The sequence below is a fragment of the Mus musculus genome, chromosome 8 (genome assembly GCF_000001635.26).
Source record: "Mus musculus strain C57BL/6J chromosome 8, GRCm38.p6 C57BL/6J".
In the NCBI taxonomy this organism is placed as follows: domain Eukaryota; kingdom Metazoa; phylum Chordata; class Mammalia; order Rodentia; family Muridae; genus Mus; species Mus musculus.
In genome coordinates this window covers 70,302,512-70,315,774 of record NC_000074.6, presented here as the reverse complement: position 1 = coordinate 70,315,774, position 13,263 = coordinate 70,302,512, and the positions used below count along the sequence as shown (strand labels likewise).

The 13,263-nt window shown below is 52.2% G+C and overlaps 1 protein-coding gene across 1 annotated transcript; it reads right to left on the bottom strand.

Moving 5' to 3' along the window:
* Positions 1-2,772: 2,772 nt before the first annotated feature.
* Cope (coatomer protein complex, subunit epsilon) lies at positions 2,773-13,008 on the bottom strand. Its single transcript, NM_021538.2, has 10 exons — positions 12,843-13,008; positions 11,079-11,141; positions 10,040-10,140; positions 9,124-9,276; positions 7,772-7,825; positions 7,199-7,280; positions 5,284-5,439; positions 4,079-4,147; positions 2,995-3,069; positions 2,773-2,916 (listed from the first exon to the last, which is right to left on the bottom strand). The coding sequence occupies exons 1-10, from the start codon at positions 12,966-12,968 to the stop codon at positions 2,869-2,871; spliced, it is 927 nt and encodes a 308-aa protein (NP_067513.1). The 5' UTR covers positions 12,969-13,008; the 3' UTR covers positions 2,773-2,868.
* Between the last annotated feature and the right edge of the window lie 255 nt (positions 13,009-13,263).

Here is a 13,263-nt window from a genome sequence, read left to right as displayed (position 1 = left end):
GGGGGCGCGCGGGCCCCCCCAGAGCAAGAATGGGGCGTGGTCTCTCGGGCCCCGCCCCCGTTATGCAGAGCACCACCCCTCCTGCCCTCCTCTTGGTGCTGCTTTGAGACTAAGTGGTCCTCTACTCAAGTCTGCGACTGCCTTCTGCGGTCAAGATGGCTCAGCGGGTGAAGGTGAGGACAGACTGACACAAATTATCCTCTGACCTCCACTTGGGCGCCCATTCACACAAATAAAAGCAATGAGACAATTAAAAAAAAAAAAAAAAAGGATTCAGCCCATGCTTGGGTTGTTGGTACTCGCCCTTTGCCCACTGGTCTGAATGCAGGGCGCCTGGTTCTGTGGGTACAGCCAGCTTTGGAGCCTGTGAGTGTCCTAGCCTAGACCCATAGAAATTCACTGGTAGACTGTGAGGGTGGAGCTGACAAATGGTAGTGGGCTGAGGACTGTCCAAAGATCAGCCTCCCATTGTCCCATCACCACTGAGCCAAAGCCATAAAGATTAGCCTGATCCTTACTAACTCCTCCAGCCATATAGCCTCTTGTGCTGATCTTCCAACTGAGTACTTGCTGTGTAGCTGAGGATGATTTCGAACTCCTGATTCTCTTTTCTGCCTTCTGAGTGCTTGGAAGGCAGCTTTGCGCTGCCATACGTGGTTTATTTATTGCTGGCAGTGGAACGCAGGCTCTGTGCATACTAGGTCTCCAGCCTCCTGTATGTGCACGCATGAACTATGTGCACTCATGCACGCCAAGGGTACAAGTACGGAGGCCAGAGATAGATGCCCAGAGTCTTCCTCCATCAGTATTTAAAACCTTGGATGGCTCAGTGGTTAAGAGCACTGTTTGCTCTTCCAAAGGTCCTGAGTTTAAATCTTGGCTCACAACCATCTGTAATGGGATCAAATGCCCTCTTCTGGTGTGCATGACGTCAGAGGACTCATATACATATACTTATTAGAAAACTGCATTTTAATAAGACTTTTGATATATCTGTGTCTGTGTGCACATATGCCACATGAGTATAAGTGCCCATGGGACTGGAAGGTAGACCCCATGGAGATGGAGCAACAGGCTGCTGTTGGCTGGGTGGACATTGCTGCTGGGGTCAGAACATCAGTCCTCTGCAAGAGTGGTTTTTAGGCCAGGCCTAGTGGCACAGGCCTTTAATCCTAGCACTTGGGAGGCAGAGGCAGGCGGATTTCTGAGTTCAAGATCAGCCTAGTCTACAGAGTGAGTTCCATCTAGGACAGCCAGGGCTGCAGAGAAACCCTGTCTTGAAAAACAAAACAAAGAGTGGTTTTTAACCACTGGCCTAGCTCTCTAGCCCTCTCACCTACACCATTTAAAAAAGATGTAGCCATTTGGTGCATTTTCTCTGCTTGGTGCCCAGAGGCAAGGAGGGCATCAGACCCCCTGGAACTAGAGTTACACACTGAGAGCTGAACCTGAGGCCTTGCTTGGCGAGAGCAGCCAACACTCGGAACTGCGAGCTGTCACACCTCTCCAGACCCTGTGTTTAGTTTTTATTTTGTTTTTTGAGACAGGGTTTCTCTGTATAGCCCTGGCTGTCCTGGAACTCACTTTGTAGACCAGGCTGCGCTCGAAATCAGAAATCACCTGCCTCTGCCTCCCAAGTGCTGGGATTAAAGGTGTGTGCCACCACTGCCCGGCCTGTATTTAGTTTTTGAGGCAGGATCTCTCACTAACCTAGGGCTCACTGGTCCAGCTAGACCATGTGGCCAATGAGCCCTAGCGAGCTTCCTGCCTCCCAGACGCAGCCCCCAACCCTAGGGACAGACATGAGCCACCTGTGCCCTTGGCTTCTACGTAGGTACTGGGGACCCAAACTTGGACTATCATGCTTCTGGGAAAGGTCCACTACTGAGCATGTCACAGGGTCTCATGATGCAGCTGAGGATAGCAGTGAACCCAACCCTCCCACGGCTTCCTTCGATAGGTGTGGCCCACTACTCAAGGGTTCCTGACTGGAAACCCCCGTGGGTGAGAGGGGTTCTTATACTTGCTCCTGAGTTGTTAGGTGACAGGCTAGGGGCTGGGGCCCTTCCCAGTCCCTCCTGGCAAATCCTGGGGCCATCTGGCAAACACAGTGCCCATCTGTAAGTGAAGAAGCCTGATCAGCCTGAGTTTCTTCTTGGCAGTGGAGTTGGGATGCCTGCCAATGAGGTGTGGGGTGATGTGTGGTGTAGGCCAAGGACCAGGACTTCCTAATAGAGCTCATGCTAGGCAGATACTGGTGCCCCGTCCCCTCCTGTCACATGGCCAAGTGTCAGTGCACTGCACTGCAGTGGCATCTGAGTTGGTGTCAGATGGCTATCCCAGTAGCTAAGGTAAGGTCACAAGCCTCAAGAGACAGCATGGGGGCTAACTAGACCTCCTGCTCCCTGTCCAGTGGGACCTGTTTGGGGCTTCTCACTATAGCTAAGCCTGGTAGGCAGGGCCCAGCATGGGTCTATCCTGCCAGTGGCCCTATACCCACCATGCTGTGCAAGGTGGCAGCCCAGACAATAAGCCCTAGGGTCCAAGATTTGAGTGGCAACATCCTTCATTGATGGCTGCCTTGATGGGTCTGTACCTCAGTTTCCCTGGATGCTGATTGAGGCAACCTGGGGGGTGCTTGTAGAGGAGGCTAGAGAACCATGGAGGGGTACCCTGAAGCTTAGAGTGCAGGACTGGTGGTGTACAGTGAGGTGGGAGACTGGGACTCTCTCCTCCCAGTCCCTCTCCTGTCAGAGTGAGCGCCTGGTGGGTATCAGGCAGAGCGATAATGGATAGACTTTATTGGCAGACACAAAGGGAGGACAGCATCCCGCGGCACACAGTTGGGGTCACCAGGGCATCTCCACTTTAAGCACTGGGCGCATACTGCATTGCCAGGCGATCGAAATCGTTCTCCTACAGTGGGAGAAGAGACATAGCATGAGACAGCACCGCTTCCTCCCTCCCATCCATAGGAACAACTGCCCTGCTCACCTTGGCCTGGTACTCCTTGATGAAGGGGTGGGCCCTGTGTGCATCCTTCAGCTGTGACAAGTATCGGTTTGTCACCTGAAGAGAGTGGGTTGGAATTAGTTGGCCAGATATAAGGATCCAAAAGCCACTCTACCCTGCAGGATAGGGTGGGAGCAAGGGAGGGACCCACCCCCACCCCCACCCCCACCCCAGAGATTACGGAACCTGGGCAGCAGGTTCCACTGCAGGGGGGAGTGGCCAGAACAGGGTGACAGGATGAAGCTTTAGGAACTGACATGTCCTAGATCCTTTTTTTTTAAAGATTTATTTATTTAATGTATGTGATTACACTGTCTGTCTGTTTCTCTCTTTTGGTTTTTCGAGGCAGCGTTTCTCTGTGTAGCCCTGGCTGTCCTGGAACTCACTCTGTAGACCAGGCTGGCCTCAAACTCAGAAATCTGCCTGCCTCTGCCTCCCAAGTGCTGGGATTAAAGGTGTGCGCCACCACGCCCGGCTCACTGTCTCTCTCTTTAGACACACCATAAGAGGGCATTGGATCTCATTACAGATGGTTGTGAGCCACCATGTGGTTGCTGGGAATTGAACTCAGGACCTCTGGAAGGGCAGTCTGTGCTCTTAACCCCTGAGTCGTCTCTCCAGCCCCATGTCCTAGATTCTAGGACGGTAATTTTCAACCTTCCTACTGCTGGGACCCTTTAATACAGTTCCTCATGCTATGCTGACTCCCAGCCATAACATTTTCTTTGCTACTTAATTTTGCTACCTATGTGTAATTTTGTTACTGTTGTCTATTATAATGTAAATATCTGATATGCAGATCTATAAAAAGCTCATTTGACCTTCAGGGTGAGAGTCTGTTCTAGGATCTAAAAGCAAGGAAGCTCCAGCCCAGCTGTGTCTACACAGCACTGAGGACGATGTCTGTCCTCGGCTAGGACAGTGCAGCAAGTTGTTTCCTGGCTACCTATGCAGAAGCTGCACCACCTTCCTCTTCATCCTAGGCCTCCACTGATCTCTGCCTGTCCTGTTTCTGTCCTCACCACTATCCTGAAGGGGCTGAGGCCTGAGCCACACTACAGCCTACCTCAGGGGGCTTGCCCAGGTGCTGTGACAGTACAATGAGATTGATGAGGGTCTCAGGGTGGCCGCTGTCCTGGAAAAATATGGAGAACAGGCAGTCAGCAAAACCCAGGTGCTGAACCCACCTACCAACATCTGACTGAGTCCAGAAAGAGCCAGCCTAAGCTACCACAGAGAAGGTAGGTGGCACCAGGCAGTCCCAGATTTTCACCATGCACTCTGCAAGGCAAAGGGTCCAGGGCCTTGTGCCTCCTGCTCAGCCTGGCCCAGGTCTGTCCTCCTAGCTTTGGGGGGGGCACCGAGTTCCCATGCTCTACATTAACCTGTTGGCTGTGAAGTTACTCCCCTCACCCCGCCCCAAAAGTTACGTCAGCAGCCTCTCCATGGAGGCAGAGATGGCAGGTCAGCTTTAGGTGAGGGTTGGGAACAATCAGATGGGAAACTACTTGTGCCAAGTCCCACAATAGTGCCCCTGTGTTTAAAAACTGAGACCACAACAGCTTCTGCTGACCACCTGCTGGGCATGGACATTGTCCTAGTGATGGACCTGGGTCTGGCACAGCCAGTATTCAGGCTGGTGAAGAGCCTTGTGGTAGCCCAGCAGTAACTGCAGACTTCCCTTGTGGAGAGCTCACTCTATACATGACATTCTTGGTTTTGGGCTGCAAACTCATAATATTCCTGTCGTAAATTCCTAAGTGCAGTGTGACAGGCCTTTCCCCCAGTCCTTCCTCAAGACATATCAGAGCCTTGCACACATGAGGCAGCAGCACATGGGCAGCACCTGTGTTCTCCTAAAGACACCAGGTCATGCCTCAGCCCAAGGCCCTCATTCAATTTGTTTTTGATTGCCTAGGGCAGGGTTTTTTGTGCAGCCTTGGCCGCCCTGGAACTCACTCTGTAGACCAGGCTGACCTCAAACTCAGAGATCTGCCTGCCTGCCTCTGCATCCCAAGTGTAGGGATCAAAGCCACATGCCACCATGCCTGGCTATGCCTCTTTAATTCAAGTCAGGCCCATCACCTAGCAGTCTAGACACCCTGGAGATCCCCACAGCAGGCAGCTAAGGAGGTAGTGGATCTGGAGAGCACACGTGTTTACTGGTCAGGTCATCAACGGTTTTCGTGGCCAACTATGAGTTTCCAATTGTTTGGGATATAGTAATGTTGTGCCAGGATGCCCACAATGGTCAGGGCATGCCCCACCTACCTTGTCCAGTGCCTCTTGCAGCACACCCTCTGCAGTCTCCCAGCGGCCCTGTGCTGAGTGGCAGGCTGCCTGGCCATTGAGCAGCAGCAGTGTGGGGGAGCACTTGTCGGCCAGCTCTTGGAATATGTAGTAGGCTTCTTGTAGCTTCTCACCACCCTGTGAGGACACCTATGTCAACTGCTTGTCACCTGCTCGCCGGACACCCTCCATGACACAGCCCAGGGAGAGTCTCTCTCTAGACCAGCTCAGGCCCCGCTCCCTTCCAGCAGAGAACCCTGAGTAGAGGGATGTGAGACACGCACGAGCACACAACCCTCCAGCCACGCTGCCTGACTCTACCACTGTAAAGATGCTGTGGAAAAGGGTTTCCAGGGATGTGGTGTATATGTTGGGACCACAGGGACGCTGAGTATCACAACAGTAAAAAGCAGCGAGCCTGTCAGGGCAGGCCTGTAACTGCAGCTACTCTGGGGCCTGGGCAGGACACAAGTTCAAGCCTTGGCTGGTGAGACAACTCAGCCGGGGATGATGCTTGCTGCCAGACCTGAACACAAGAGCTCCACCCCTCTGCACATGCATGTCCCATCCTAGTAAACTAATGTACATACTGTCCAAGCCCTGCTTGCTTACAGAGTAAACTCAAAGCCGGCACGTGGAGCCTTATGAAGTTCTGTCTAAAATGAAAATCAACATTCTACTTGGTTTTTCTAGGCAGGGCTTTTCTCTGTAGTCCTGGCTGTCCTGGAACTTACTCTGTAGATCAGCCTGGTATTTTACTCACAGAGATCTGTCTCTGCCTCCCAAGTGCTAGGATTGAAGGTGTGCACCTCAATTACAAATTTTACAAAAGGTCAGGGAGCTGAAGATGGGTAAGCAGCTACTCTTTAAAAGGACCCATTCATTGCAGGCATCCCCTGGGCACTCCACAACTCCCTGTGACTCCAGCTTTGAGGGACTGACGCCCCCTTCTGGCCTCTTCAGGCACTGCACACATATGCATGATCCCTTTAAGAGGGGCAGGGCATGGGGTGCACGCCTGTCCTTGGCACTAGGGTGATGGAAGCAGGAAGATCAGGATTCTAAAACAGCCACAGGCACATGGCCAATCTGATGGCACCCTGGCTATGTGACACTTGCCTTTAAAACAAAGCAAAATCCCTCAAGGCTAAATTCAAATAAAAGTAAAATATGCTGTGTGTATTTTAGTGTGCAGCACTTGTCAGGCACGAGTGAGACCTTGGGTTCCATGCCAGTCTCGAAAGAAAGAAAGAAAGAAAGAGAGAAAGAGAGAAAGAGAGAAAGAGAGAGAGAGAGAAAGAGAGAGAGAGAGAAAGAGAGAGAGAGGAGAGAAAGAGAGAAAGAGAGAAAGAAAGAGAGAGACAGAGACAGAGAGAGGGAGGAAGAGAGGGAGGAAGGAAGAAAGAAAGAGAAGAAAAAGAAAGAAAGAAAGAAAGAAAGAAAGAAAGAAAGAAAGAAAGAAAGAAAGAAAGAAAGAAAGAAAGGAAAGAGAAAGAAAAACAAAAACCCAAACTGAAAATAAGTCAGTCAACCTCCAGAAAGCCCATGTCATTCCCACCCAAGAAGACGAGCACCTGAGAGGCCACAGCTGGGCTCTCCTGTAAAGGCCTGCAGACAAAAGAGCTCAGAAAGGAGGCCAAGCCCAGGAAGCAGAACAGGGCGGCTGGAAGGAGGCAGTGTGAGCTAAGGATGCCCAGCTTTCAGAGCAAAGCCACTCCAAATCTAAGAGACAAGAGAGCTGGCCAGCTGTCTGGCTTGGACCACTCCCGCCAGGAGCCTCTTCCAGTGTCTGCAGGGCTCTGCCATTATGCTGCCAGTGAGGCTTGGTTGAACAGAGGGGTGAAGCCACAGGAGTGACACTTCTTAGTCCCTACCCCCAAATTCCTGGGGAGCTTACCACAGCCAGGTTGACCCAGGCAGTGGCTAGCTGGGTAAGGGTGGCGTCCTCATCTTGGTCCTGCATCTTCTTCAGCTCCTTCCTGGGACATTGGAGGGCGGGCACTGAGTGGCCTGGGGGGCCCCCAGAGCCTGGGGATGAACCCTGGCACACTCTCCTACTAGCATGTGTCCAGCTGATACGGGGAAGACAAGGCTGGCCCACCTGGACATGGTACAGATCCAAGAGATGCTACCCGGAGACAGAGTTCTGTTGTGTGGTACCACCTCAGGTAAGCTCCTGGCCTGCCACAGCCTAGGGAGCTGCTACTCCACCCCCAACAACAACCCCACCCCATCCCCCAAAGAACTGGGCTAGGTCTTGGCTTGCTTCTCACGTGTCCTGTGCAGAGCCTCCCATTACCCTACAGGCAGTGTCCACCCACAGTATTACAGAGGGAAGCAGGCAGAGTCCCACACCCTTGTTCCCAGCAAAGGACCCCAGGGAGAGGCTACATTAAGGCTGGTGTGTCACTTGTATGGGACACAAGAACTAACAGGCCTTGGGGAAGCTGACGCTGCCATCTGGGCTCACCGGGCTAGGTCCAGCCTGTCCAGCTTGAGGAGGATCTGAATCGTCATGGCCATGCTGTGGACAGGGCAGAGATAGTGGTTGGCAGGAATCTGCCCTTGCCAAGAGAAACACTTCCACTTTTCCAGGAAGATCGCAGGGGTCTGGGATCTTCCTTGGGCTCTGTAGGGACAGACTTGCTGGTGCAACACTGCTGTACTCCTCTGCAGGCCAGGCAGAGGAGCCCAGACCCGCCCCTGCCTGTGTGGGGCGACAACAGGCACACGGCTTGAAGCCACGGCCCTAGAGTACCTTTGCCTGCCGTCATCAGCCTGTCTCAGCTCTAGGGGAGCCAGATGACTCATGTGGTCACTTGTTCCTTGCTTCCCTTCTAGACGGGCTGACCCCAGGCTGTAGCGGCTAACTTCATGTCTACTGCTCTTCTACGTACTTTTTCCTCCAGTTCCATGATGGAACCTGTGATCATCTGCCCTTTTCTTGCAGACAGGGTTCCATGTAACCTAGGCTAGACTCAAAGTTTAGATCAGCTGAGGATGACCTTGAATTCCAGATCATCCTCCCCCTACCTCCAAGTCCTGAGGTGACAGAGATGACAGGCCTCCCCATCCCACTTGAAACAAGCTCTCTCACTGTGTCGCCCAGGCTAGCCTCAAAACCCTAAGATATCTGAGAAATGGTCCAGAGAGTAAATAAACACTTGCTATGAAGCCTGATGACCTCCAGGGTCCACATGGTAGAGAGAACCAACTCCCACGAATTGTCCTCTGCTCTGCAGCGTGCACATACGCACTGTTGTACACATCTGTCCCCAAATCTATCTATCTATCTATCTATCTATCTATCTATCTATCTATCTATCTATCTATCTATCTATCTATGTACATATATATAAATATATCTAAAAACACACACACATATATATGCACACACACATACATATACATAAATACATATATATGTATGTGTATGTATGTATGTATGTATGTATGTACAGGGCTTGATTCACCTCCCTCAGCTTTCTAGGAGATGGGATTTTAGGTATCTGCCTGACCTGCTTATCCCTCCTTGCTTTTTTTTTTTTTTTAAATAATTTTAAACTCATTCTTTGACAAGTCATACATACATATAACATATTTTGATTGTAGTCCCTTCTTATCCTCCCTCTGGGATCCTTCAGCTTGGACTTACCTAAGTTCTCTTTTCTTTCTATTTGTGTGTGTGTGTTTGCGCATGTCCAAACCACAAGTGTGGAAGTGTGGAGATCAGAGGACAACTTATGGGAGTCAGGGTTAGACTGGGCCCCAGTAAGACCCTGTTTTAGAGAAGCCAGAAGAAGCAGGCTTCAGGCCACTCACCACTCAAGGCCGTCGCCCTGGTGCAGGGTTCGCAGGGCTGCATCCGGGTTCTGGTCGTGGAAGTAGATGGAGGCAGCCATGAGCAGGAAAGTGGTATTGGTCACATCCACACTCCTGCTCATCTCCCGATCCAGCTCCAGCACGATGCTGTCCCTGCAAGATGTGGCTGCTCACTGTGAGGCTAAGGCAGGAGTCAGCCTCATGCCTCTGAGGGATCCCATTCTTCAGGAGCGCAGAGCCGTGTCAGTCCAGGGGTGCACAGCAGTGAGCACCAGAGCGGCCAGGCCATCCTAACAGAGCACCAGGCAACCCTAACATGGTGCATCAGGGAGACCAGCTTTTGATGCTTCCAGCCATCCCTGCTCATGCACATGACAAAACAAGTTAGGAGAGGTGAGAACAGGCACTCAGGCCATCTGCGTGCTAGAGGGCTACATGTGATAGCTGAGAAACTGCATCAGAAGTGGTCAATTTCTGGGTGGTGGGAATCCTAAAGGCCTCTGTGCCCTGGCCTCGTGCTAAGCCCATGAACAGGCCTGGGTTTGGGTGAAGCAGGCAAGATCTACTCTACCCTGGGTACGGCTAGCACAGCTGCTAGGAAGGGACAGTGTTCTTAGGTCTGAGGCTCTAAGACAGGGCTTGCTGAACAGTTACCAGAGTCGCCCCCCCCCACAACGTGTTCTTTTCTGTGCTAGGAAGCCAAGGTCATGAGCGTCCTTGGCGTGATCAACATATATCTACACCCCAGCTAGGTACGGCCTGTGCAGCAGGGTCCACCACCACCTCCACTGGGCAGGCAAGGGAAGTGAATGGAGACACCAGAAGTGAGGACATCTTACCCTCTCTCTGCAGGTTGGAGCAGACCCTGGGCTCCAGCTATTTGGGCCTAGTGCCACCTGCCCTGGCCAAACCTTACCTCTGGTTCTCACTGGCAAGGTACTCAGCAAACATGCGCACAGCCTGGAGTTCTGGGGCCGAGGAGGGTTTGATCTCATCCAGGACCACGCCATACTTCCTCTACGGTCACAGGTGCATATCAGTCCTTCCTACCTAAAGGCTTTATATTCCCAACCCACAGCCCACACCACCAGCACACTGCCCAAGACAGCAGTGTCACATGCATCTGCAGCAGGCAGCAAGGTGGCCACGTTTGTTTTCCCTGCTGTAGCTGGGGACATGTGTCAGCAGGGTGGGGGCAGAGGGTGTCTGCTATGTCCCACCTTCCCCCACCTGGCAGATCTCTTGCTGACACCCACAGCTACTTCTGGAGCCACCTGTCCCTTGCTGTCCTTTCTCAACCAGGCTGCTTTCAGAGTTGCAGCAATCCCCTTCCTCAGCCTTCCAAGTACTGTGTCACCATGCCCTGTTGGGAAGATCACAGCCACACAGAACCACACAGAGTGTGCGACTGACCTAGGCACAGGGTGGTGATGCAGTCTGTGGTTAGGAGGCTGTTTACCAGGCTCCTCCTGGGGCACCTCAGCCCTTGCCCTGGGCCAGAGTGAAGAAGACCTTTTCAGAGGTCACTAGGAATATATCTTTTTGAGCAGCATTTTGTTGTGTAGCCCAGGGTACTTTAAACTTGAGCTCCTTCTGCCTCAGGCTCCCAAGTGCTGGGAAGACGGGCCTGTGCCACCTTGCACAGCCTGGGGCTGTTTTTAGAACACAGAAGTGAAAATACACCTTGTGTTTTCTGTAGGTAATGACGAAGCCAGGCATGGTAGCACAAGGGAGGTGGAGGCAGGAAAGGAAGGTCATCCTGGACTCCATAGTGAATCCAAGGCCAGTCTAAGCTATGTGAGATGGCTGCCAAGCCTGATGACCTGAGTTCAATTCTCAGGACCACACATACTTAACCCTCCCCGTGATGAGGCATCCTGACAGTCCCCTGGCCTGGCTGTCCACGGCTTTCCTGCATAATACTCTGTGCCCTTCCCCAGGCTGTCCACACTCACCTGTGCGAGGTATGCTCTGTATAGGAAGACATCCCTCTCTACTTCCCGCTCAGGACTGGAGAGCTGTGAGAAGATATGCAGAGTGAGGCTGGGCAGCCTCCCTGCTAGGCTCATAGCTCTGGGTCTCAGCTGGAATCCAGGAGACCCAGAAGCCCCAAAGCCTCCAGAGGGCACCCAGTGTGCAAAGCCCTGATCTTCTCTCAACTGATGCGAGCCCAAGGAGGCTCCGCCGTCATCCCAGTATCACAGCGTCATCCCAGTATCACAGCGTGCAGTGCCACTACGGCTACAGCAGCAGCACAGCTGCATGCCCCAGCCCTGTTGGGCGCTTTACAAGCTCAATGAATTTGGCTTTGATTTTATTATTTTGGGAGTTTTGGAGACAGGGTTTCATGCAGACTAGGCTGGCCTCAAACTCACTACATAGCTGAGAACAAGTTGGATCTTCTTGCCTCTTGTCCAGAACCTTAACAAAACAGCTTTTTAGCCTGGTAAGGACAAGCCTCCACATAGTTTACCTGAGCCATGCCCCAGCCCATCACAGCCCTGACTCTGTTTCACATTCAAAACAGGCAAGTCTAAGACCACCACTTTCTACACCCATTCTGCCATTTCCTGGCTCTCTGTGCTGCCTCTGTTGCCAAGGCTACTATACCTAGAAAGCCTGTAGTTCCACCAACTCCATCCCTTACTGAGCCCAGCAGGAATGCTGTTTTCCACGAGTGCACAGTGAAGAATGAGTGACAGGTGATTCTGTCAACAACACACACAGGCTGTTGCAAACACGGGTCACATCTTTAATGAACTAAAGACAAGCTGAGCATTGTGGCACAGGCCTGTCATCCTGCATCTGGGAGGCTGAGACAAGACTGCTACATCTAGGGACAGCCTGGGCTATATGAAGCTGCTTAAAACATAAAACAAAACCAGGGCAAGGATTTAGCCTGTGGAGCATTTGCATCGAAGCTGTGCTTTGGCTGTGCACACTATGATCCCAGCACTCCAGAGAGCAGGCATGGCCATCAGGAATTCAGTGCTCTTCAGCAACATGGGGAGTCTGAGGCCAGCCTGGGCTAAAGGAGACTGTCTTCTTTTATAACCAAACTTCCCTTTTGGGGGGAGTGGGGGAGGCGAGGAGGGTACAGTTCAAGACGGGGTTTTTCTGTAGCACCCTGGCTGTCCTGGAAGTCGCTATGTAGATCAGAGTGGTCCAAAACTCAGAGACTTGACTGCCTCTGCCTCTGGGTGCTGGGATTTAAGGCACACCAAGCTACCTCCGGTTTAGGACTATTATTAAGACAGATTACAGTATTACCCGAACTGACCTAGAACTGCTTATGAAGATCAGGCTGACCCTAAACTTACAGAGATCAGCCTCCCAAGTGCTGGAATAGAAGGCGTGCACCATGATGCCTGACTTTAGACACTTAAAAAAGGGGGGCGGGGGGGGTTTAAAAACGAAACAGTAAGAGGTTTTATGATGGAGCTAGTGGCGCACACCTGTCACCTCACCATTACCCTGACTTCAGGTCAGCCTGGGCTATAAAGTGAGCCCCTGTCAATCAACCACCAGAAAGTTGGAAGCTTGGCACAGGGGTGCACACCTGTCATCCTAGCACTGGAGGGGTGAAGACTGGAGGCGCAGGACCTCAAGGTTAGCCTCGGTTACAGAGTAAATTGAAAACCATCCCTAATTATAAGAGAAACCGAGTCCTCGGACCAGAACCTCAGAGCGCGCCGGAAGCTGCTCCGCACGCTGCCCACCTTCACGCGCTGAGCCTCGTTGATGCACTGCTGGTAGCTGCCGATGTAGAAAGCGTTCTTCACGTCGAACAGCTCATCTACCTCTCCGGAGCCGCCAGAGACCGCGCCAGGAACCGGAGGAGCCATGTCACCGCACCTCTAACCAACCTTCTTCTGGGACACGTAGGCCGGAAGCAGGTCCCCGTCGTCAGGAACTCTGGGAAACGTAGTTCTATGGGACAAATCAGAGGCGATGAAAAAGAAACCTTGCAAAGCCTCCCGAGAACTATAGTTCGGATTCCGTCAACAAACACAAGGCCTTCAGAACCAAAACACTGAAAAGCGGTCAAAGCTCGGATTGGTTGAAGGATCTGGAGAGGGTCTCTCCGTGACGTCACATTCCTCCGCCAACGTCCTCTCACAACTTTTCCAGGCCGGACTG